Source organism: Panthera onca, chromosome D2 (assembly GCF_046562875.1).
Source record: "Panthera onca isolate mPanOnc1 chromosome D2, mPanOnc1 haplotype 2, whole genome shotgun sequence".
In the NCBI taxonomy this organism is placed as follows: domain Eukaryota; kingdom Metazoa; phylum Chordata; class Mammalia; order Carnivora; family Felidae; genus Panthera; species Panthera onca.
The window spans coordinates 32,548,620-32,573,784 of record NC_138349.1 but is presented as its reverse complement, the minus strand read 5'-3'; the positions used below and the strand labels follow the sequence as shown (position 1 = coordinate 32,573,784).

The 25,165-nt window shown below is 38.1% G+C and overlaps 1 protein-coding gene across 14 annotated transcripts in view; it reads left to right on the top strand.

Moving 5' to 3' along the window:
• Positions 1-25,165, top strand: part of CC2D2B (coiled-coil and C2 domain containing 2B) — a 93,230-nt gene that overhangs the window by 60,117 nt on the left and 7,948 nt on the right. For 10 of the 14 annotated variants that reach the window (XM_078434663.2, XM_078434662.2, XM_078434669.2 and 7 more), the window contains 9 exons: positions 568-677; positions 6,071-6,164; positions 11,574-11,672; positions 14,223-14,405; positions 14,571-14,768; positions 16,999-17,088; positions 20,173-20,286; positions 22,412-22,546; positions 22,925-23,047. In XM_078434663.2, coding sequence (XP_078290789.2) covers positions 568-677; positions 6,071-6,164; positions 11,574-11,672; positions 14,223-14,405; positions 14,571-14,768; positions 16,999-17,088; positions 20,173-20,286; positions 22,412-22,546; positions 22,925-23,047 — 1,146 coding nt within the window. The remainder of the gene's footprint in view (positions 1-567; positions 678-6,070; positions 6,165-11,573; positions 11,673-14,222; positions 14,406-14,570; positions 14,769-16,998; positions 17,089-20,172; positions 20,287-22,411; positions 22,547-22,924; positions 23,048-25,165) is intronic. The other 4 variants (XM_078434673.2, XM_078434671.2, XM_078434664.2 and 1 more) reach the window with 4 other exon arrangements.

Below are 25,165 nucleotides of genomic sequence, written 5' to 3'. Positions count from 1 at the left end.
CACATCACTCTCCACCCCACGACAGTATCATATCATATCATATCATATCATATCATATCATATCATATCATATCATATCTCTACTTCTAGAAGGTCCCTTGCCCTTTCCTTTACCTGGAATGGCCTCCACACAGCTCCATGTTATTGGCCACATGAAACTTCCTACTTAACATTTCAGAGCTCAAACATGTTTTCTCTGTGAAGCTCTCCTTTTCCTTACCCCAGAAAATTAATCATTGGCCTTCCTAACTATTCTACCTTGAATATATTTCTTTTATTTCTCACATTTCATTGCAATTTTATTTGTTTACCTGTTTAACTTCCCCTGACAGGCTATACAATCCTTGAAGGTAAGTTCCATTTATCTTTTGATCCTAGAAAAGTACCTGATATTGAATAGGACCAATAAATATTTATTAAATGAATGAACCACTACTGGCTGTTTGAAAACCTGGAAAAAGTAAGCCATCCAGTTGTCAGTCAGTAACCAAGTGTCCTAGCCTTCTCCCTTTTACCAGCTTTATAAAATATTTCAAAAATCTAGTCAGTGTTTATTATGTGTTTCAGGGTACTATATACCCTTTTGTGGAAGTTTCCTTTCAACACACTGTATACCGAACCAGTACTGCAAGTGGATCTCATCCATGCTGGAATGAAGAAATTAAAGTAGATTTTATGTAGGTTGGAATCTATTTCTTTCAGCTTCTAAAAACGAGCAATAACAAAATTGTTTTCTTACGCCTTTTATCAAAAATAATGATTGAGATATGATTTCTTTTTTAAGCTTTTAAATTATGAAATATTTCTTAGATAGGCATGAATATATATGCAAATGTAAGTTCTGAGGAAAAATGATAGTAGGAATACCCATGTATTGGCCATCCAGCTTGAATAGAATATGACCATTACCTTTGAAGGCCAGGACCTCATCGTATTCCCTCTCCTTCCCCCTGGAGGTAACAACCACTAATCTGTGTTAACATTCCCTCTCTTTATGATTTTATATCATTAATATTTATCCCTAACTATGTATTATTTACTTGTGGATATTTATATAAATTGAATCGTCTTTTGCAATCTTGTTTATTCGGTCTCAGTTATTTTGAGAGATTCATCTGTGTTCATACTCATAGCTTTCCTCTCCCCTCCTTCCTCCCTTCTATTTTCTTTCTTTCTTTGCTACCTCTTCTCCCCTCTTCCTCTTTTCTTTCCTTCCTTCTTTTATTTTCATTTCTAGATAGTATCCTACTGGACTAAAATGCCATAATTTTTTCTACTTTTTCCTGGTGATACACATTTTTCTTGTTTTAGGCTTTTTCTATCGCAAGTAATGTTGCTCTGAACATTCTTGTACTTGTCTTCTGGAGCACACGTGCAAGAGTTTCTTTTTAAGACAGTAGTGCTCAAACGTTTTTGTGCCTTAGAATCACCTGTATGGTTTCTTAAACCATTGCTAGGCCCCACCTTCATAGTTTCTAATTCAGTAGGTCTGGGTAGGTCTTGATGATTCCATTTCCAACAAGTTCCCAGGTGTTACTGATGCTACTTAGTGAGGAGATACTTTGAGAACCTCTGCTCTAGGATATATGTCCAGGAGTAGAATTGCTAGGTTATAGTTGAATTCAGCTTCAGCTTTACTAGATAATACCAAACTGTTTTCTAGTGACTGTACCAATATACACTCCCAAAAGCGATATACAAAAGTTCTATTGTGTGTCGTATCTTCAATAATATTTTGTACTTTTAAAATTATGTTTTCCAATATGATAGATCTAAAATGATATTATCATCATGGTTTAAATTACATTCCCTGTTCTCTAATGAGATTGAGTTTTTTCCCCATTTAAAAAAAATCAATAGACTACTTTTTAGAGCAGTTTTAGGCTCACAGTAAACTTGAGTAGAAAGTGCAGAGAGTTCTCATATACACCCTTCCCACAATACACACACATACAGCTTCCCTCAGCATCAGTGTGGTATGTTTGTTACACTCCATGAACCAATGTTGACACATCATTATCAACCATTACTTGAGAGTTCACTCTCATGTTGTGCATTTTATGGGTTTTGGCAAATGTATAAGGACATGAACCCACCACTATAATATCATACAGCATTGTGTTACTGCCCTAAAAATATTCTCTGTTTCATCTATTCATCCCTTCATCCTTCCCCTGGGGCCTCTAGCAACCACTGACATTTTTACTGCCTCCATAGCTTTTTCCCTTTTCCAGAATGTCATTGCATTAACCTATGGGTAGGCCTTATCCAATCAGTTGAAGGCTTAACAGGAAAAAGACTTACCTCCCCCTAGGGAGACTCAAACTGCAACTCTTCCCTGGGCCTCCAGCCTGCTGGTCTACCCTGCAGATTTTGGACTTGCATACCCCACAATCACGTGAGTCAGCACTACAGAAGGTAATTTGCTTTACTCAAGGTCTACCAATTTTTTTTTTAAATGTAGAAATAACACTTCACATGAATCCTACCCCGTTAACCTTTAAAGTGTGCAGTATATTACTGTTGACTGTAGGTACAATGTTGCACAGCAGATCTTTAGAACTTACTCGTCTTGCTTAACTGAAACTTGATGCCTATTGATTAGTAACTCCCCATTTGCCTCTCCCAGGCCCTGGCAACTAACATTCCACTCTTTGATTTTTTGAAGTTGACTGTTTTAGATGTCTCATATAAGTGGAATTATTCAGTACTTGTCTTTTGGTGACTGGTTTATTGGTTTATTTTAGTCAGCATAAGGTCCTCAAGGTTCATCCATGTTGTCGCATATTGCAGAATTTCCTTATTTTTTAAGGGTGAATAGTATTTATTTCATTGTGTGTGTAGCACATTAGCTTTATCCATTCATCTGTCAACAGACATTTAGGATATTTTCGTATCTTGACTATTGTCTGCGCTACAATAAACATAAGAGTGCTAACATCTCTTTGAGATCCTGATTCAGTTCTTTTGGATAGATGCCCAGAAATGGGATTGCTAGATCAGATGGCAAATCTGTTTTTAATTTTTTTGAAGAACCTCCATACTGTTTTCCGTAGCAGCTGCATTGTTTTGCGTTCCTACTGGCAGCGTGCAAGGATTCCAGCTTTCCACATCTTTACTAACACTTGTCATCTTTCCTTTTTTGTTAAAAACAAAGCCAAACAATTTGTCCAGGTGTGAGGTGGTATCTCATTGCTGTTTTGATTTGCATTTCCCTGATTATTAGTGAGCATTTTATTATTGGTTAACAATTATTGAGCTTTTTTTTTAAAGATTTTATTTTATTTTATTTTTTAAGTAACCTCTACACCCAGCTTGGGGCTTGAATTTATAACCCCGAGGCAAAGAGTGCATGCTCTAGTGACCGAGCCAGCCAGGCGCCCTGAGCACTTTTTCATATATTTGTTGGTCATTGTAGATCTTCTTTGGAAAATGTCTACTCAAGTTTCAGCATATTTTAAAATTGGATTATTAATTTATTATTGAGTTGTATGAGTCCCTCATATGTTTTGGAGATTAACCCTTTATAATACATAAGGTTTATAAATATTTTCTCTCATGCCATACATTGCCTTTTCACTTCGATGATTGTTTCCTTTGCTGTGATGAAGATTTACATTTTGATATATTTCCCCTTGATTATTTTTGTTTTTATTGCCCGTGCTTTGGCATCATATCTATGAAATGAAATCATTGCCACAACGTATGCCATGAAGCTTTTCTCTTGTGTTTTCTTCTAGGAGCTTTACAGTTTTAAGTCTTTAATTTTAAGTCTTTAATCCATTTTGAATTGATTTTTGTGTGTGGTGTAAAACAAGGGTCCAATTTGACTATTTTTGCATGTTGATAGTTTTATTGATACCATTTGTTGAAGAGACTATTCTTTCCACGTTGTGTATTCTTGACATCCTTGTCAAAGATCGGTTGACCCAATATAGATGCGGGGATTTATATCTGGGCTCTCCATTCTGTACCATTGGTCTGTATGTCTGTCTCAATGCCAGTACCATAATATTTTGATTACTGTAGTTTGTAATGTATTTTGAAATCAGGATGTTGGATGCCTTCAGGTTTGTTCGTCTTTCTCAAGATTTATGTTTGATGCTAAATCTATGTAAATAGGTTTTGTTATTGGAAATAAGGTACATTGATCAAGACAAATTTGAAACATAGAATTTAAAATTGTTCTCTAAACTCAATAAGCAATTTTCAGTTGTCACTTCCTATGTATCTTTAGCTCTCACTGGGGTGAAAGTAATATAGAGAACTGGCAACTACATCCATTATCAAACTCCTTTCTCTTGTCCTGGTGCCCTTTCCCCCTTCTCCTGCCAATCTTGTTCATCTCCCTCAAGTTCTACAGATCATGTGGTTCCTGACTATTGGCATGGTTCTTTGATGGTGTCACTGTATTAAATAAAAGGATTTAGGAGAACACAAAATTGTAAGATAAATAAACTTACAAGTGAACTGAAGAGAAGAAGGCTGTAGAGTATTTGCAGTTACAGCAGCGAGATAAGCCAGGAACACATTTAGAGAACAACCAAGTAGATCAGAGGGTTCAGCTAAGGCACAACCATTCAGTTACCCACTTTTCGTTCCATGACATACCAGAGCTCTGTTCCCTTCTCCACAGGACATTTTAGTGAATAAAGACCACATGCAAATGGGATAGATAGTAATAATAAATAAATAGTAGATAGTTATTAGCCTTGTGAGCTCTACTGTGGAGGAGAAATTGTGAAATTTGAGTAAGTTTTGAGTAGAATACAAAATGCAGGGGGTCCCTGGGTGGCTCAGTTGGTTAAGCGACCAACTTCGGCTCAGGTCATGATCTCGCAGTTTGTGAGTTCGAGCCCCGCGTCGGGTTCTGTGCTGACAGCTCAGAGCCTGGAGCCTGCTTCAGATTCTGTGTCTCCCCATCTCTCTATACCTCCCCTGCTCACGCTCTTTGTCTCTCTGTCTCTCAATAATAAATAAACGTTAAAAAAAATTAAAAAAATAAATAAATAAATAAAAAAAAATAAAAACAAAATGCAGGACAATGCCGGACTTGAGTGATTGAAGGAACATGCTAAGTTGACACACTCAAAAATGTTTGAGGATGACAGTTATCATTTCTCCAACTAGTGTAGTTCTGTAAGTATTCATGGCCTCCTCTGTCCTGTCATAAGCCTTTGCAACATGAAAAGGAACTCTGGAGGAGTAGGGTAGGGAAGTCATCTTATCACTTAAAAATATAAGGAAACTTCAAACTGTTCTGTAATTTCAACTTACATTTTTCAATTGTCACTGACTGTAGGTCTCAGAAAGGTACAGAAACTGTCAGAGATCCTTTGAAATAGTTGCTGCCTTAGCAACAAGCTTCAATAATATTATCAGTGGCAGTTGGTATAGTGAAATGAGTTCAGGTAGGAGCTCTGTCATTTGCTAGTGGTATTTTCTCAAGCAAGTTATTTAACTTCTCTGAGCTGTTAGAAGTTTGATCATGGTCAAGATTGCATGCACAAGCTGGAGCTAAGAGTGAAGAAAGTTCATTGCTTGTGGTATACCACACTCTCCTTTCACTACCTCCAGAAATGTATCTAGTCAAGTAAACCATCAACAGACAGCTTGCAAATGCATTCCTCTGTCCCAGTTTCTAGTTGGAGAAAATAAATGCAGGAAAGAAAAAAAGCTTTATGGTTAAGCAGTCGTATTTTTTAGCTGACAGCAAAAGAGCAGTTTAACTGTATGTGGGAACTAGCAGAAGACAGCAGAATTTAAGATATTTGGACAATCTTAATGCACCATACTTTGGATAATTTGTTTGCAATGGATTGCTGTAGTAAAAGTTTTCCTGCTTGACATTGAAACACTTTTAATGCAAATTACCTCAAGAGAGGTACCGGATAAATTACAAAGCACATACTGGCTTAAAGGAAGATAACAGTCATCTGCAAAACACATAGCTTTTTCTTAGCCTACACTTTGTAAAAGAAAAGAACACAGGTAATTACATGGTTCTTTATGAATAATGCTCTTATAAAACAAGTTAAGCAATTTATATATGTTTTTTTTTTATTTACAGCTCACCAGGACATGATTATAGCTTCTCAAGCTTATCTAAAATAAAAGATAATATATATATCAACATTTTTGATGAAATGATTATTGAAAAACAGGTAATTTAGAATAATTATAACAATCAATGGTGAACTAATTTTAAGGTCAGACTGAATAAACCCTAGTAACATCTTTGTAAATTTGCTTTTAGATGCAATGTCTTTTTCCAACATTTTCTAAAAAGAACTTGGGGCAACTTGAAATAAAATCAGACATGTGACAAGTCAGTTAAAAAATATCAGAGATCATAAACCACATAGAGGAGGTGGAGGGGGTAAATATACCAAGATTTCAGGAGAAGTAGGTTTCTGCAATTTAACATTACATTTAAATGTGAGCTTTCTGGGAGCCAAGAAAATTGAAACGAAATGAAAATGCATTCTGTATTTCTCACTGCCTGATCAAAGAAAACATACCACTTCGGCAAAAGACACCAAATTATTCACAGGACTAAAACCCAGTTCTAGTCAATCAGATTTTTTAAATTACTGAATGTCTTCATCGTAGATATGCAAAAGCTCCTAACAATGCTTAGTGTAATCTCTCAAATAAATATTAGCTTCCTTCCTACTAAACTTGGCACCAGAAGTATAAAGATGCATATCCATTATACCTCCTCTCTTGGGACTCTGATTAAATGCTTTATTATAAATGCTCATCAAATTCTATGGCCGTGCTGTTGAAGGAGCAATTAATTCTATCTAGGGACTGGGGCTCAGAGGGAGAGAAGTTGAACTAGACCTTCAAGTATGGTTTAGGAATGAGTCTTCTATAAGAACTAAGAAACATAATGTCATTGTGTTCCAATTCAGTTTTCCAGGAGATGGGACACACATTCTTATTAAAATAGTTTCTATCAATTCTTCATAAATGCTTCATAAAAGGTAAAATATTGAACAGTAATTTGGTGATGGCTGTTCTCCAAGGAGTTAAACTGAGTGGTTTTCTGATTAAACTGATAATGAAAGAAAAAAAAGTAGAGCTTGGGTGGCTCAGTCAGTTTAGTGTCTGACTCTTGATTTCAGCTCAGGTCTTGATCTCATGGTTGGGAGATCAAGCCCCGAGTAGGGTTCCATGTTGGGTGTGAAGCCTGCTTAAGATTCTCTCTTTCCCTCGCCTTCTGCCCCTCCCCCACACATGTGCACACATGCTCATTCTCTCTCTCTCCCTCAAAAAAATAAAAATAAAAATAAAAAAATAAACTGATAATGGGTGGAACTTGGGAAACCCAAAAAATGCCTAACAGACTTTCTCTCTCAGAAGTGAATTATCTGGTTTGACCGGAATTGAATAATATTTGATTCATAGTTAAATTCTTGTAAGTGCTTTGTGTTGTTATTGAATGAAATCCATATGCTTTAAGTATCAGGACATATGTGACAACATGAGCCTGCTATTTAGGAAAGGAAAGGGCCTGGCCTATGTTCTTGCCTTCCTCTCATGCACTGGGTTACAAGGTAACTACAGGCCAAAACATTCCTTTTTCTCATAAAAGACCCCACCTAGGCTGAGCCCCAGGATGACTACCCCGCTGAAAGAAGGTGTTGGTGTATCATCAATCACTGTTCTTTAGAAAACAGTTTCTTCCCATGCTTCAGTTTTCCTCTTGTCCTTGTGTATTTTTTCTTCCTGCTATCAACTATTTCTTACTTCCTGTGGGTTCCCCCTTCATTAGTTAACTTGTTAGCAGGAAGCTGAGGACTTGGAAGTCTCATAGAAATGTGGCCTATTTTTAGCACTGGGGATGAAAGAACTGGGCTCTTTCTGAGACGAATTTGGAACCAATCTCTCTCTCATAGGAATGGAAATATTTTAAGACCATGAATTTATCTCTAGAATATCTTAGACCACGTCTTTCATATTAGGTTATTTTTATTTTTTGTTATTTTCTATGTAGTATTATTTTCTCTTGAACTACTAGTTATTTAATAGTATGTTTTTATATATTTTCAAATGACTAGTGTAACTTTTGATTTCAAATTCTAATTTTATTGTAGTCAAAGTGCTTTTGTAATTTTTAATAATCAGAACTATGATTTTTGAAAAACATAACTCTTTAGAACTTTTTATTTTTGAGGTTTAATTTTAATTACATGCTTTTCCTAGAGTTTACAAACCACTTCAGGTAAGTTTGAATTATTCAGAGGCAAGAGACTCAACCTAGGATTTCTTAATTAAATTTGTATTGACAAGCTTATTCTGGCAAACATTTTGCTTTCTATCCAACGGGAAATAAATAGTGGAGACAAAAGGCTAAGAAAGTAAAAAATGTCAGCGCTTCAGATCATGAAACCAAATATTGCTAGTATCGTCCTAGAAGCCTCTTTTGTGCTCTATCCAAATTCCTTCCTCCCCATGAGTAACTATCTTAGCTTCTAACAGTATAGATTAGGTATCGCTTATTTTCGAATCTTGTATGATTGAAATCATCCATTATGCATCCATCTGTGAGTAATTTATTTCTCTCTGTACTGTGTTTGTGGAAGTCATCTGTAATGATGCTCATTGATTCTCATTGCTGTATGGTATATTGTTGTAGGAATGTACCTTAACTATTTTATGCATTCTACTATTGATAGATAATTTGTTTCTTTCTAGTTGTTGGCTCTTATATTTAACACTGATATAAATATAATTGTACATGTCTTGGGGACATCTGCATTTCTGTTGGATATATAGTTAAGAGTAAAGTTGCTATCTCTCGGACTGTGCATATGCCCAGCTCTAGTTGTTTAATGCCAAGCCATTTTCAGAATGGTTGTGTCAATTCACACTTCCCACCACCAGTTTATGAGAGTTCTGGTTGATCGTATCCTTGTCATTACCTAGCATTGTCTGATTTTTTCATTTCAGACACACTGATGAAAGCAGCCATATCACCTTACAGTTTTAAGTCTCATTTTCATGATAACTCATGAAATTGAGCACTTTTTTCTATGTTTATTGGCCATTTTGATATCCTCTTTTGTGAAAGGTGTGTTCAAGTATTTTGCCCATTTTTTTTTCATTGATTTTTAACAGTTCTGTGTACAATCTGGATATGAGTGCTTTGCCAGATATACATTTTACAAGTATTTTTCCCACACTGGCTTTTTTACTTTTTTACTTTTTTTATGTGTCTTTTGATGAACAGAAAATCTTGATTTAATGTACTGCAATGCAGTGGTACTTTTTTGGTCCTCTTTAAGAAATATTGCCCACTTTAGATCATGAAGATATTATCCTGTTTTTGCTTCTAAAAGTTTAATCGTTTTACTTTTCACATTTAGATTTAAAATCCAACCAGAATTGATTTTTATGTGTCTGTGAGGTAGAGGTTCAGGATTATTTTTTTCCCCATGAGTATATTCAGTTGACCCAGCACCATTTATGGAAAAGATCATCCCTTCCCCCACTGCATTACAAAGTCACCCTTTGTTATGAATCTGGTGACTGTATAAATGTGGGTTTATTTCTGGACTCTGTTCTGTTCTATTAGTCTAATATGTATCCTTGCATTGATACCACACTGTCTTAATTACTAAAGCTTTGTCATAAATTTCGATATCCAGAAATCTAAGTTTTTCAGCTTTGTTTTTCTTCCTCAAGGTTGCTTTGGCTATTCTTAGCCCTTTGTATTTCCATATAAATATTAGAATCAGTTTATTGCTTTCCAAAAACAAGACAAAACCTGTTAGTATTTTTATTAGGATGGATTGAATACATAGATCAATTTAATTAGAATTGACACCTTTATAATACTGATCTTTCCAATCCCACATATATGGTATATGTCCCCTCTCCCCCTTTAATTTTCTTTGTATTAGTCAGTATTCTCCAGAGAAACAGAATCAATAGGATAGATAGATAGAGATATACATGATATATAGATATAGATATATCATATATATGAGATAGATATAGATATAGGAGATTTATTTTTGGCTCATGGGATTATGGAAGCTGAGATATGCCACAGTATGCCATCTGCAAGCTGGAGAGCCAGAAAAGCAAGTGCTATAATTCAGTTTGAGTGCAAAGGCCTGAGGACTGAGAGACTGCTGGTGTAAGTTCCAGAGTCTGAAACCCTTGAGAACTCGGAACTCCAATGTCTGAGAGCAGGAGAAGATGGATGTCCCAACTCAAAAAGAAAGAGAGAATTTGCCCTTCCTCCACCTTTTTGTTCTATTCAGGTCCTCAGAGGTTTGGATGATTTCTGCCCACATTGGTGAGGGCTGATTTTTACTGAGTCTGTTGATTCAAGTGCAAATCTCTTCAGTAACACCCTCACAGACACACCCAGAGAAAGTGTTTTACATATGTGGGCATCCCTTAGTTCAGTCAAGGTCGCATGTAAAATTAACTATCACAATTTCCTTTTCCCAATTTGCACCATGATGGGGCTTAAGCATGCCTAGAATCAATCATAATATTCTAAACAGACCAAAATGATTAATTTCTCTTTGCACACAGATGGATGGTCTCTTTTTTACTTTAACAGGATGGCCTGTTTAACTTCTTCAATGATAAGTTCCTAGAAGTGTAAGGTAGGCTCTATCCAAGGCCAAAGTGAGGATAGAAAAAAAGGGAAATCAAACCAATCTTACCAGTCTTGCAAATCTAAAATTCCCATGATAAAGCTGATCAGGACCTTGGGAAAAATAAACAATCTCTCAATTAGCATAAGAAATATAACATTCCAAGCAGTCAGAGTTGGTCTATCAGTGCAATCACTTCTCAATATAGAAACCTTTCTTAGAAACTGAATGGGGCTAATAAACTTAAACAAAAGAAAGAAAAAAGGAAAGGGAGGAAGGAAGGAAAGAAGGAAGAGAGAGAGGGAGGGAGGGAGGAAGAAAAAAAACTGAACTGGGCTCAGAAGACTACTAAGTAAATCAGAGAAAACTGAATTGCATGGTCTTAAGGGCTTAAGTTGAGGTAGCCTTGGGGGTCACCTTTTCCTAATTGGCACCATGCACTTAAATTAACTTAGTCATGTCAGCAAAACCTGCTTGTTTTTGATCATGTTCTATCAACCATCAAACTTCTACTCTAAGTCTGCTTTTCTCCCTGATCTACAATCTATGCTATTCTCCTCTGAATGTGTCCTCATCATTTCAACATATTTTCACTACAATTTAACATCTTAAAATGTTGTTAGTGGTTGTGATGTCTTGGGGGTTGAGTTAAAGTAATTTTTATTCTTTTCTCTATATTCTTTAGTGTATTTTCAAAGTTTGCTGCACTGAGCATATCTACTACAATAATGTAAATAGCTGTACATAGGCCATAAACTCCACAGTGGGTCATTATTTTGCTTTAAGTAGCCAAGTGTCTTTTAAAGAAATTAAAAAGAAAGAAAAATATTCTTTCTGTTTACTCTGGTTTCTTTTTAAGAAGAAAAAATGATTTTTTATACTTATGTGAAAGTTTGTGAAATTATTCACCATGTGATTAAAGTAAGTAACAAAAATTATCTCTATTAACAGGATCCCTATTGCAAGAGCTGCAGTAGTTATTCACATATAAGAAAGAATTGGCTCGGGTCCATTGTCTTCCCTTTCTCTGCTCTTCTGCAACAATCTGAGGTAATAGAAAATGAGTATTTGCTAACTATTCTAAGTTTTTACCTTGGCTAGTAGAAACTTACTGTTATCTTTGAATTAGATTCTGTGATTACCAGGTTGGTAGGTCAAAGCAACCCTGTTTTTGAGTGCCCCTAGGGTGTTGGAGTATTTAAATATTCTAGCTGTCTCTAGAAAAGGAGACACCCACAAATTTATTTCTTATATGTTTAGAGTGTTTGATGATAAAGAATAATACATCTAGGGGTGCCTGGGTGGCTCAGTCAGTTAAGCGTCTGACTCTTGATTTCCACTCAGGTCATGATTCATGGATCATGGGATCAAGTCCCACGTCGGACTCTGGGCTGACAGCATGGAGCCTGCTTGGGATTCCCTCCCTCTCTCTCTGCCCCTCCCCTGCTCATATGCACACACGTGCTTTCTCTCTCAAAATAAATAAATAAACAAACAAAAAAATAACACAGCTAGCCTTAGGTCTTGAAACAACATTAACACTTGCATATAATAGTTTTTTAGGATCAGATTCACAAATGTTCTTTGATTAATGATAAATGATTCATGGTGTTGCTTTGTGACTATGGGTTCTAGGAGTTTCAGCTCCTCAGCATTGCTTATTGATAATGGTGAGACTGATGATTAGCACCTGTCTCTGTGATATCCCCGCAGGGCTCTCCTGTTGAGTTGTGTAGCACAAATATGCCTACATGACCAGAAAAATAGAAAAAACCCAGCCTAGACTCTTTGGGGCTTTGTTAGTTAGTTATAGAGCTATGCCATCCATAGAAGTTTCAGAAATGAATTTTGTACCTCAAGGAGCTCGCCGTCTATAGAAGAAAACTAATGCTATAGTGCTTTGATAGGGGCACAAGACAGATACTATGAGAACATACAGTAGGGAGTACCTTACTCTTACTGGTTTGGAGAAGTGGGGATATTCACAGGGGCCAGGGGTGAACAAGAAGGGTATGAGAAGGAGAAGGAAAGGTCAGAAAAGTTTTTACCAAAGAGATAACTTTTGAATCAAGTCCTTAAAGATGGTTGTCAAACAAAAGAGGGCATTTGACTCAGAAGGAACTATGTGTGTATTATTAGAATTGCATTCAGCCATTTGCCACAGAAAACCTAACAATGAGTGATATAAGGGGTCTATTTATCTCACCTAAAAAGAAATCTAGATGACAGTGCAGCAGCTCAAGAATATCACGTTACATATCATGTGGCTGTCGTCCTCATAATTGCAAATTATTCAGTGCTCCTCCAGCCTCGTATTCATGTTGCAGATGAGAGCAGGGTGAAGCAAGAAGGAGCAGTGCGCTTTCTCAGAAAACCCTGGCAGCCTTCTTACATTTATGTGACTTGGCCACTATGTGCCTGTCATATTGCCAGTTGAAACTGTTGGTGAGGGGCACCTGGGTGGCTCAGTCGGTTAAGCGGCCGACTTCGGCTCAGGTCATGATCTCGCGGTCCGTGAGTTCGAGCCCCGCGTCGGGCTCTGTGCTGACAGCTCAGAGCCTGGAGCCTGTTTCAGATTCTGTGTCTCCCTCTCTCTGACCCTCCCCTGTTCATGCTCTGTCTCTCTCTGTCTCAAAAATAAATAAACGTTAAAAAAAATTATTAAAAAAAAAAAGAAAGAAACTGTTGGTGAGAAAGGAGAAGAGAATAGACATTAGGGAAGAGAGTAGAAATGCCTGCATAATATGTTATCACGAGGGAGCATGTCGCAAGTATCAGGACTGCAAAGAAAGAGCAATAGAGATTTAAGTTGTTGGGGTACAGGGCTTCCTACATCTGTAAATCTCCGAGTATCTCTCAGTCTCAGGCTGGACTCCAGGACAGAGAGGTAGTTAAGGATGTGGGCTTCAAAAGTGGGCAGACCTCATTAGCTGTGTGAGTTTGCACGAATTACTCAAATTCTGTAAGCCTCAGTCTCCTTATCTGCAAAGTGGGAGATTAGAGGAGTATTTACTTCATTGAATGATATGATCTACATCAAGCACTTAGCATAGTGCCTTGCACATAGTAAGTGTTCAGTAACTATTAGCTATTACTATTAGTTATTATTATTGTAAATCAGCTCCCACCTCTGCACATGCGCACACACACACACACACACACACACACAAGATTCCTCCTCCTGTGGACCTGTGGGTTGTCTTTCCTGCTGCTGCATGTTTTCTTCTCTTTCTAGACTCAATATAAAATGTACCCAGTGTAACATGGTCTTTTAGCATCTTCTCTGAGCCTGAATTAGATCTTCTAAGAACTTCTATCACTCTGTTAGGGCAACTTGCATCCTTGCTTCATCCCTTTTCTACATCTGCCCTGTCCACATAGTGCATGTTAGACAGGGACCCAGGGTGTGGAGGGTGTGTGTGAATAGATCACCATGGAGAACCTGATCATCCTTGTGCAGGTACATACTGGTAGAACCCGCATGTGCGTACCCATGCAAGTCTGTTTCCTCCTCGGGAGAAGACTGGGACAAGCTGTACTGTATTTGACTGATGTGTATGTTTGTCATGAAGAATCTATTATATTGATATATTCTTTCAGATTAGCGGAACATTTCAGGTAAATACTCCGCCAGTTTTGCTTGGGTATACTTGGAGTAAGACTCATGCGTCTCCTAGAGAAGATTATAATGGGCAGAATTTTAAAGAATCTACCTTCTTAAATATTTTTGCTACCATTGAACCTCAAATATCATATGTCACCTGTAATCCAGAACTAGACAAGGTAGGTTTTGCACTGAATTGTTTTTATAGGTACTATTAAAGAAGTATAAACTTGTTTTAAAAGCTAGTAATAATTTCAAAGTGGATAGAAATGAACATTGGTTCTTGGTATTTTCCTGTGGGAACAATATGGAATAATATTGAAATATTTTGAACTTGATTCTAGTTTTCAGATCAAACAGATGTTTTCAAGAGAGCACAGATTTTTAAAAAAAGTTGTCAGGCGATGTTTCCCAACCGAAGAGTCACAGCTACTGTCTTTAATGGTGAAGGGATACAGATCTTAGTAACAAGATATATCAAGGCATTAAACCCACCTCAGCAACTCCTGGATATATTTCTTCATGATTCTAATGCAACACTTGTAAGATATGTATTTTAGTAGCTTTATTGGTATATAATTCACATTACATATCATTCACCCATCTAAGGTATACAGTTCAGTGGTTTTTAGTGTATTCACAAAGTTGTGCAACCATCACCATAGTAAATTTTAGAACATTTTGTTACTCTATATTTATTTTAATTTGTTTATTTTTTATATTAACTTTGAGCATAACTTTCTTACTAAAATTGTTTTGTTTTCAAAAACAGTTTCCTGAGAGAGAAACCATCTGTGTTACAGTATGTCCTCTTGAGCCCCAGATGGGAGAAAATATTTCTTCCTGATCTCCTTCATTTCTACCCCCTTGGACTAGAGAGTCACTGTTGCTACACCAGTTCATGTGACCACACTAGCTTTGTAGTGTTTCTACCAAACTTTGGAAAATGACACAGAAAAATTCCTTTGACTTCAGGCAAAATTAAGTTATGTGTCTGGGGGCGCCTGGGTGGCTCAGTCGGTTGAGCACCCAACTCTTGGTTTCAGCCCAGATCAGAGGAGCTCACAGTTTTGTGAGTTCAAGGTCCGCCTCAGGGCTTGGGATTCTCTCTCTTTCTGCTCCTTCCCCGCTCATGCTCGCTCGCTCTCTCTCTCTCTCTCTCTCTCAAAATAAATCAATAAACATTTTTTTTAAAGTTATGTTTCTAAAGGAGTTGTGTCCTACAAATGGCTTCTCAAAGGGTTGCTTCTCATTGTTATGTGGGAATGAAGAAACTATGTTATATTTTTCTCTGTAAACTGCCATCATAACACCTCCTACCCCATCCTATGTGACTTTTCCTTTATGCATATCTATTTACCAGCTGACAAGAGAAACATACTCAAAATTGAAGTTCATATAAAATGAAGATTTATTCACTATGGACTCAAAAACTCCTACCACTTTGAGAAAGGAAAATATGAAATCAGAGCTATAAGTCTCCTCTTTGAGGCAAAAAAAAAAATAAGCCTTGCTTAAAAGGCATCCACAAAAAAATCACTTACACCTTTTGTTTATTCAGGTTTGATTGAGTCAGTTGGCTCACCTCAGAATATTTGTATTATTTTTCCACTATAAAGCTCCCTTAGCTGCACTTTAGGGTGAAATAAAATATCCTAACTTAGGTTGCTTTTTGCTATGCTCTGCCTTTCCATCATGAGTTTCTTTCTGCCTATGTTTTCTGACACCCAAAGTCCAAAGAGATAATAATGCTCTAGATTTATATCAAAAACCATCTTCGCAGGTCTTTTGTTTGTTTGTTTTTTATTTTAGAGAGAGTGAGAGAGAAAGAGAGCAGGGGAAAGGGTCAGGGAGTGAGAGAAAGAGAGAGAGAGAAAGAGAATCTTAAGCAGGCTCCGTGCTTAGTGTGGAGCCCAACGTGGAGCTTGATCCCATGACCCTGGGATCATGACCTGAGCTGAAGTCAAGAGTCAGATGCTCAACCAACTGAGCCTCCCAGGTGCCCCAATCCTTTTTTGTTTTGTTTTGTTTTGTTTTGTTTTGTTTTGTTTTGTTTTTAAATATAACTCCTAGCAACTTTGCTTATGAAGGACTATGAATCATGAAGTCAAAAACATGACCAATGTAGGAGGTCATTGGTGCATAAATGATGGCTATTATAAATCAATGAAAATGTCAGTAAACTTTCTGTGTTACTCATTATTTATCTGTATCCCTTTCTACTTTCCTATTTTAGTCCGAGTCCTTGTCTCTAGCCCTGTAGGGGGAACAATCCACAGTATAACTTCTGTTGTTTGAGAAAGCAAGCTGTACCAACATTTTCCTGCTCCAATAACTTGTAACAAGCTTGTATTAATAAAAATAATTCTAATAGATTTGGAACCTAAAAACAAATCAGCTTTTGCTATTCTTTAATATATTTTTAAAAAATTTTTAACAGTTGTAATTTAAAGTATATAGGTAACATATATAATGTTTAAATTTTCTAGAACTTATTACAGTGAAGTGTAATGGTTAATGGGCATCCTCTGGAGTCAGGCTAACTTGGGCTTGTTCCCAGAGATTCCATGCACTGTGTTAGCCGTGTGACCCTGGGCAAGTTATCCTAGCATGCTATGATTTTTTTCCTCTTCTGTAAAACAAAAATAATAATAGTATGTACTTCATGGGCTTATGGGATACACTAAATGTGATGGTCATGCATGTAAAATACTATGCCCGGTGATGAGCACATAGTATGCACTTAATAAATGTTAGTTAATATTATTCTAGGACCTCATTGCTCGCTTTGTATCTTTGATTCCTGTTGTGCCCGATGTTCTGGATGAAAATGATGGTTTTGATATATGGATGACATCAGAGGTAACAGATTATGTTTTATAATTCAAATATATAGTATTTCTTACTTTTCTCTTAAATAGATTTTTAAAAATAGTATGCACATATGTAATACTTTGTTTTGTGGAATTTGACATCATTTGATAATTTAATACGTCATGGGCAGCTCTATCATAATCCATAGAAATAATTCTCAAGATGGGGCGCCTGGGTGGCTCAGCCGGTTGAGCGTCCAACTTCAGCTCAGGTCACGATCTCGCGGTCCGTGAGTTCGAGCCCCGAGTCAGGCTCTGGGCTGATGACTCAGAGCCTGGAGCCTGCTTCCGGTTCTGTGTCTCTCTCTCTCCCTGCCCCTCCCCCGTTCATGCTCTATCTCTCTCTGTCTCAAAAATAAATAAATGTTAAAAAAAAATTAAACAAAAAAGAAATAATTCTCAAGAGGAACAATCTATTCAACGTTATAAGTGGTAGCTCATGAATATTTTCATCCAATGGAAATTCCAGGAATACAATATTATGACATCCTCCAGACAGAACTTGGCTTGTCACTATGGAGCTGGACAGACACTGAGTCTAGGGCAAAGACCGCCCCTTCTCAGAAGCTTTCCCCAATCTCCCCACATCTCAATGAAGAGCATGCATAGCAATGCTCTTTCCTCAGCACTTGGATTAAAATTCTCTTTAAACTGGTCGCCAAACAGAATAGAGGCCCCATGCAATATTTGAGACATATTTATACTAAAAATTTGTTTATACTAAGTGCAGATTTAATTGGTCATCCTGTTTTCCACAAATCTGGCAACCCTAAGTAGAGCACTTTTTTCAGTGCTCTTATATTTAGTTGCTTATATATTGACGCTACACCCACACTCTGCACATATACATCCCAAGTTTAATCTCTTTGAATGAATAGGTAGACTTGATTATTATTTATTTTTATGTAAAGTCAGCAAGCATTCAACAATTATTTTTGATTGAAAATTACTAGTATGATAGGAGCCTTAGAGAGGGACATTTTCCATCTGGAGCCAATGGTCCTGGTACTTATCTAGAATGTTTTAGAAGTTAGAGTTGAGCTGAAATGGATTTAGGGGGCACAGGGCTAACTTAGTAGGTCACTGTCTTTTGGTAAGTGAGAACAAGGGAGACACAAGCATGTGGTTCCAGTGATTCAGTAATTCAAATCTAGTAGAACTCAAAGAGGTCATTAACTGTAGACTCTTCTGAGACTCTCTCATCTAATCAAAATGTGTTCATGGGTATTATAATCCTGCAGAACATTGAAAGAGCCTCTAAAATAGCTAAAAAATAACCATAAAAATAACCATTCAGGCAAATACTAGTACTCTCGAGTCCCTCCCCACCCCCAACCACCAATCCAAACAATACCCATAACCGAGAGGTTATTACAAGTATGGGATTCCTCTTGGCTAATGTCTTCCCACTGACATGAACTCTTTGGCCATGGGATGCCCATGATATATGACTATTAGACTGTCACAGGACAAGTGTTATTTTCTCCTTCCTAACACACAGTCTGTGGAGAAAAACAAACCTTGGTTCAAATCCCACTTCAACCACTTAAGAGCTTTGGGACCTAAGATAGATCATTTAGCTTCCTTGGACCTCGACTTCCTCGTCTGTGTTATACAGGGGTTTTGAAAGGATAACATATATGCAGGCATCTGGAACTCCATATGTTAGTTACCTGTTCTCATCTGTTCTCTCCTCCTCTTATGAAATCCAGGCCGGGCAACCTCCTTGGCCTGACAATGAAGACCACTCCTATTCTGCCCTTCACTCTTCTGTTCACACTTTTCTTTCAAAGGAGTCATGTTACCATCCTCCCTAAACTCCATCCCTCACCACCATGATCTGCCAGTGTGAACAGATGTGACCATATCAGTTATTAAAACACTGAAATGCTTTCATACAGAATGGTAAATAGTCACTTCCTGAGGTCCCACATCCCCCACCTCCCTGGCCACTACAGCCCTTTACAGAGGACTGTACTGAACTGGAAGGCACACGTCCTGTCTAAATGTTGCAGCTGCTATTCAACAACAACAGACTTGCTGTATGAACATTTGGGCCCGTTTATGTTGTTAGATCTTCTGATTTTTTCAAGGGAAGCCGGAAATGCAGGGTTTTATATGAGCTCTCCCAATTTTATTTTTTTTTTTATTTTTTTTTTTTTTATTTTTTTTCAACGTTTTTTTTTATTTATTTTTGGGACAGAGAGAGACAGAGCATGAACGGGGGAGGGGCAGAGAGAGAGGGAGACACAGAATCGGAAACAGGCTCCAGGCTCCGAGCCATCAGCCCAGAGCCTGACGCGGGGCTCGAACTCACGGACCGCGAGATCGTGACCTGGCTGAAGTCGGACGCTTAACCGACTGCGCCACCCAGGCGCCCCTGAGCTCTCCCAATTTTAAAAAACATTCCAGGGCCAAACAAAAAAACACACCTTTAGAGTAGAACTAGGTCATAGACCACCAGTCTGCCACCTCTGTCGTACTTTTACTCTCTTGCAACAACTGTTTTACTAGGCACCCTATATTTGGCTACACCCAGCCCCAACTGTCCAGCTTTTTCAGTTGAAGATGTTTCAGTCATCTCCCTGACTGGGCTTCAACTCCAATCTCTTCCTCTCTGTGACTTGAGAGCACTCTATTGGTACATGACAGTGTATAGCTCCATTGACCAAAAGATCCTTTCCCCTAAAAACTCTATGGGATTTCCTATCACATGAGGTTTTCTTAGAATATCAGTCCATATGTCCCTGTTTGCCCAGGGCAGTTTAATATTTGTCCTTAACAGAAACGTTCTAGATTGGATGATAAACTGTTTGGTCACTTGCACAGTATCCACATTAATTGCCCCACAGTAGAGTGACCCCTATATTCCAAGCTAGTGTTCTCGCCAGTGTTTTCAAAGGCAGAAGGTACCAGACCTTGCAGCTTTGCGGTCAGTCATCCCAGCGACCTGGCAAAAATATGTGTGTTTGAAGCTGGAGGGAGGAGAGGGGCCCCAAGTCTGTTGGATGCTTGCATTGCTTATCTTTCTCTTCCATTTTCTTCTGGCCTTGTTGCTTTTCTTTTACCTTAGCGCTGCATCAGTTTGGCTATTGGGAATAAGGAAGAGCATGCCATACTGCTCTGTAATTTCTTTCTGTATTTTGGAAAGAAAGCTTTAGTCGTCCTGGGGACTTCAATGTTGGAAGTAAGTGCTGGTGTTAATATTTACATAGTGTAAACAAAACTAATCACCTTTCAGCTGTAAGTTTAAAAGACCTCAATCCCAATTTTCCTTCTTTTCACAAGCTAATTGGGGAATTTCATGGGCAACCAATGATTTAGTTAAGAGGATAATGTCGGTTCATCCAAATGACCACAGTGTAAAGAAAGGCTTTCCTTTCTTTTCTTTGTAAAACTGTACTGCTGATAGTGCTACTTCATGGGGTTACTAAAATGTTAAATTACATAGTGACTGTGGGGCACTGAGAATAGCACCGTGGTCCATGGTGAAAACTCAATAGTCACCACTTGGTGGTGGTGGTGGTGGTGGTCTAACAGTTATAGTGATGGTTGTAGGAGTTATTAACCATCACCACCACTATCATCTTTATAATTTTCTAACACTATATTTAAAGATCCTTAAGAAATACTTCTCCTTATTCATCACTTCTCGCTTTTTAGTCATACAAGAAGTGGGCCTGCAATTTGAATTTACCTACTGACATTTTTACACCTTAATTATATACTCCTGCATTCATACCTCCAGAACACTATCTTCCTTTGGACTGTTTCTGTTTCTACCACGAATATCTTGATGAGGGTCAAGATTTCCAGTCTCGTTTTAGGCTTTGTGTTGTGATCACTTATTTCTCTATGTTTCCTTGGCATGGCTTATTATTTCTTTTAGCAGGCTAAAAGCTCGTGGTTAATTTCCCCCACGATCCCCCTGTGTAGGTTTAAGTGCCACTAGATGGCAGTAAAGAGTCAACAGTATTTCAACAAATATTTGCATTTATGCCTGCGAGTCAACACCATGGGTGGTAGGTACTTCAGCTGTGTGTTTCACCTCAGCTCGGTGGTTGAGGCGAAGCCTCCCCCTTCCTGAAAAGAAGCCGAGCACAGTGATAAAGAACAAGAGCTTTGGAGAGACCAGACACAGTGTTAAGAATATGTGTTTGGGGGTCAAAGAGCGGTTGAAAACCCAGCAATGCCACTTACTAACTGTATAGTCTCAGCCTTGTTTACTTACTTTTCTGAACCTCAGTTATCTTCCCCATAAATAGGACTAATGAATGCCATGTATGGTGACACTACACAAGCCCTTCAACCTCTGACTCTATCTGAAAGATGAGCATAATGATCACCCCTGCCTCAAAGAATTTGGAGTGAATGCAAGTGAAAAATTTAGTGTGAATGCTGAGCATGGTGCCTGGTGCACATATTCCCATTAAGTGTTCAATAGTCTTTATTATTACCTGAAATTGTTATTCTTTGCTAATAAAACTTTGCACTTAAAAAGGTATGTTAAGAACAGAATAATAACATAATGACTACTTTTATTCTTCAGATGGTCCCCTGTATACTTTCTCTCTAGCCTCCAATGCCAGATCTTATGCTCAAAATTAACTTAATGACCTTTTAACTTCACTTGGCTTTTTCAGAGCCTTCGGCGAGTGTCCATTCCTAACTTCAGTCCCCGAGTATATTCCACTCAAAGCAGGGCTGGTCTATATAGTGCTTTTGTGTGCATTAGACCAAAGTGTCCCTACCTTAAAACACTTCAGGGGCGCCTTGGGTGGCTCAGTTGGGTAAGCATCCTTCGGCTCTGGTCATGATCTCGTGGTTCGTGGGTTCAAGCCCCGCATCGGGCTCTGTGCTGACAGCTCAGAGCCCGCTTCAGATTCTGTCTCCCTCTCTCTCTCTGCCCCTCCCCCGCTCGCACTCTGTCTCTCTCTGTCTCTCAAAAAATGAATAAACATGTTAAGAAAAATTAAGAAAAAAACACTTCAGTGCTAGCTGTTGGGAAATTGTCAAAACATACTGATTTTTCTAGAGCAACATGTTTCATTGCTGTGAGGGTAAACCTTACAGGGCTGCACATGGCAGCACCAGCTCAAAAGTTCTCTCCTTTGAATCCTCATGCTAGCCTGGGCCTGAGGAGTTCTAGAGCTTTAGCTTTTTTCCTTTTCAAAAAGTCTTTGAAGACTCCCCCCAAAAAGACTTGTAGAACTGAAAGATATCATATACTTACATTACAATTTCCACATACAAAAATGAGTTGAATCAACCACCTGCCAAAAATGACGTTAACCATCTTTTTCCTCACACAGGGGCAAGTAGCTTATGTATTAACTCAAGAAACTGATGAATATTTGCTTTGGAATCCATTAACTGGGCAATGTCATAAGCAGTTTGACCCATTTTGTCCCTTACAAAGTGTGGACTGTTTGTTTGATGACGGAAATGTAAGTATCTGGGGAAAGAAGTCTTATTTGGAGTTAATATCCTCAAGAGTCAGGCAGTTCTCCTCTACTCCGGCTCTACATTAGAACCATGTGGACTCTGAAGAAAATACAGATGTTCAAGTAGAATCCCTGGGTCATGGAGCCAGGGATTCTTCAATCCCTAAAGTTCCCCAGGTGCTTCTGTAGTGCCTCCAAGGTTGAGAACCAGTGATCAATCTAATGTTCACATGCCCTTGGAATCTCTACCTCCTACCTCAGAACCTCCCTGGGCTTCTACCTTCGTTGGGTAGTAGGGCTGTAAACTTTTTCTCCATCCTAACCAGTAGGGGCTTTGTGCTCCCATGTGCCTATACCGATTTTATGTTAATGTTTTAATAGGTCTGGTTTAATATTCAACAAAATAATACACCAATGGCTGTACATTTTGACTATTCAAAAGAAAGTTTCTGGAAACAGTTGCTTCCAAAAGATTTCCAAGGGACAAACGCACAAAGCATACAGGTAAACTAAATTCTTCTCAGGTGTGTCTGTATGAAAGTTACCATCGGTTCTAATCTTTACCAGTTGTGCCAGCTCTCGTTATGTTTATATAGCTGATTGCAGACTGAATGATTTGGCAATGCTAATAAAATCTAGTTTTCTCTGCCATCCAGCCTGAGTTTGGGCTACTCCTATCATACTCCTCTACTTGCAGAAAAGAAGAATTGAAAAGAAGGCATCATCTTCAAAGTGAATGTAGATTTTAAAGTGAAAAAATGTAAATGTTTATTCTAAAACTGAAAATATAATGTCAAGATGCTGTTGTAAGTTTACCTTGACCTAGCCCTCTGCTCCACATCCATGGTAATGATAAAATATAAAGATTGAAAAAGAAAAGGTTTACCTGAGCTCCAAACCATGACAATGATCTCATGGAGTAGAAACAGGACAGAAATACTAGCAATGAGTAGGGCTGAATGAAGGACGGCAACAAGGTCTGAAAATGGTTCATGAAATCCAGGGAACCGGGCCAGCCTCACTTTTCGAAGCTAGGGATTGGGATGGGTCCCCCTGCGTCACTACTCTCAAAAGAAGATGGAGAAGAAAAGCTGCAGACCCAGTGCCAGGAGAACTGAGGCAGGGGTGGAAGCACAGACCTGAGGTCAAGAACGACAGAATTACCAGGTGGCTCAGCCAGTGGATCTGTGGTGCACGTGACGTCCCTTTGTGAAGGACCCCAAATTCCACTTCAGTGGCTGTTTCTGGATCAAGGCCCCCGGCATGGCAAGGTGCAGGCAATTACAAAATCCATAAACTAAGAGCTATGAGCCGAGAGGAAGTGAAAGTTAAAAGAAGATAGTGGAAAATATAGTAGAAAAATAGGCAGAAAACAATTCATAGAAGCAGAAACTTGAATGCTCAATCTCACTCACAATCAGGAAAATACAATTTAAAACAACGAAGCACCTCTTTACATGGTTAAGATTGGCAAAAAAAAAAAAAAATTTAAGTGTGATCATACCAAGTGCTGGCAAAGAGGAGAAGTGGTGGGAAGGTAAATTGCTGTAAGTGCTCTGGAAAGCAGTGTGACGAGATCTGATAAAGCTGAAGATGCTCAACCTTTGACCCACCAGTTCATCTTCTCAGCATATATCCTAGAGGAGCATGCACAGGAAGACAGCTGAGTACAACAGTGTTCTTTATAGAATTGCTTGAAATAGGAAAAAAAAATGAGAAAAGAATTCATCAACCAGAAAAAGAATACATGAGTTATGAAGTACTCATAGTATGATTTCTTCTACATAACAGAAGAGAAAAAAGTATGAACCAACTTACACTAGTTCTCAACTTGACTGTACATCCATTACATCAGAGTCGCTGAGGGTGGGACATACACACCCATGTTATTGAAAGCTCCCCGGGTGATTCCAATGTGCAACTGAGGTTGAGAGTCATTGATCTAGAGCTATGCGTGTCAACAGGAATGAATATAAAACAAAGTAATGTCAAGCAAAATGAAAAATATATGAAATGACACGCATAGTACAAAATCACTTATATGAAGTTTGAAAATGGTGTGCTGTTTATGTATATATAGACACGTATTGATGGTGTAAAAGCATTCCTAGAAATGATACATACCAAATTTAGGTTAAAGGTGACCTTTGGAGAGAGGAAAAAAAGGAATGAGGTCAGGGGAGCAACATACAAAGTACTTCAAGTCTGTAATGTTTTACTTCTTTTTAAAAAATCTAAAACAAATATGCAAGAATGCAAAAGTGAGATGTAGCTAAGTGGTAGGTATGATGGGTGGATTTTCATTACCTTGTTCTCTATGCTCATCTATATATTTGAGCCATTTCACAAAATCAGAAGGAATGCATGGAAGTTACAGAGAGGGGATCATACAGTACCAAACTGTACAAAGAATGTCTCTCCCTTTCAACATCTCTTTCCCACTCTCTAAGAAATAAACACTGTTAGTAGTTGCTTGTGCATCCTTCTAAACATTCTCCGTGTGATGCAAGCATGCGTATATATGTATACGTATTTCCTGTTGTAAAGTCATTTTAAAGAAGGGGAAGTGTAGTTATCTCTCTAGAGCAAACAACATTTTCAGCATCCATAGGCCATGCCTTG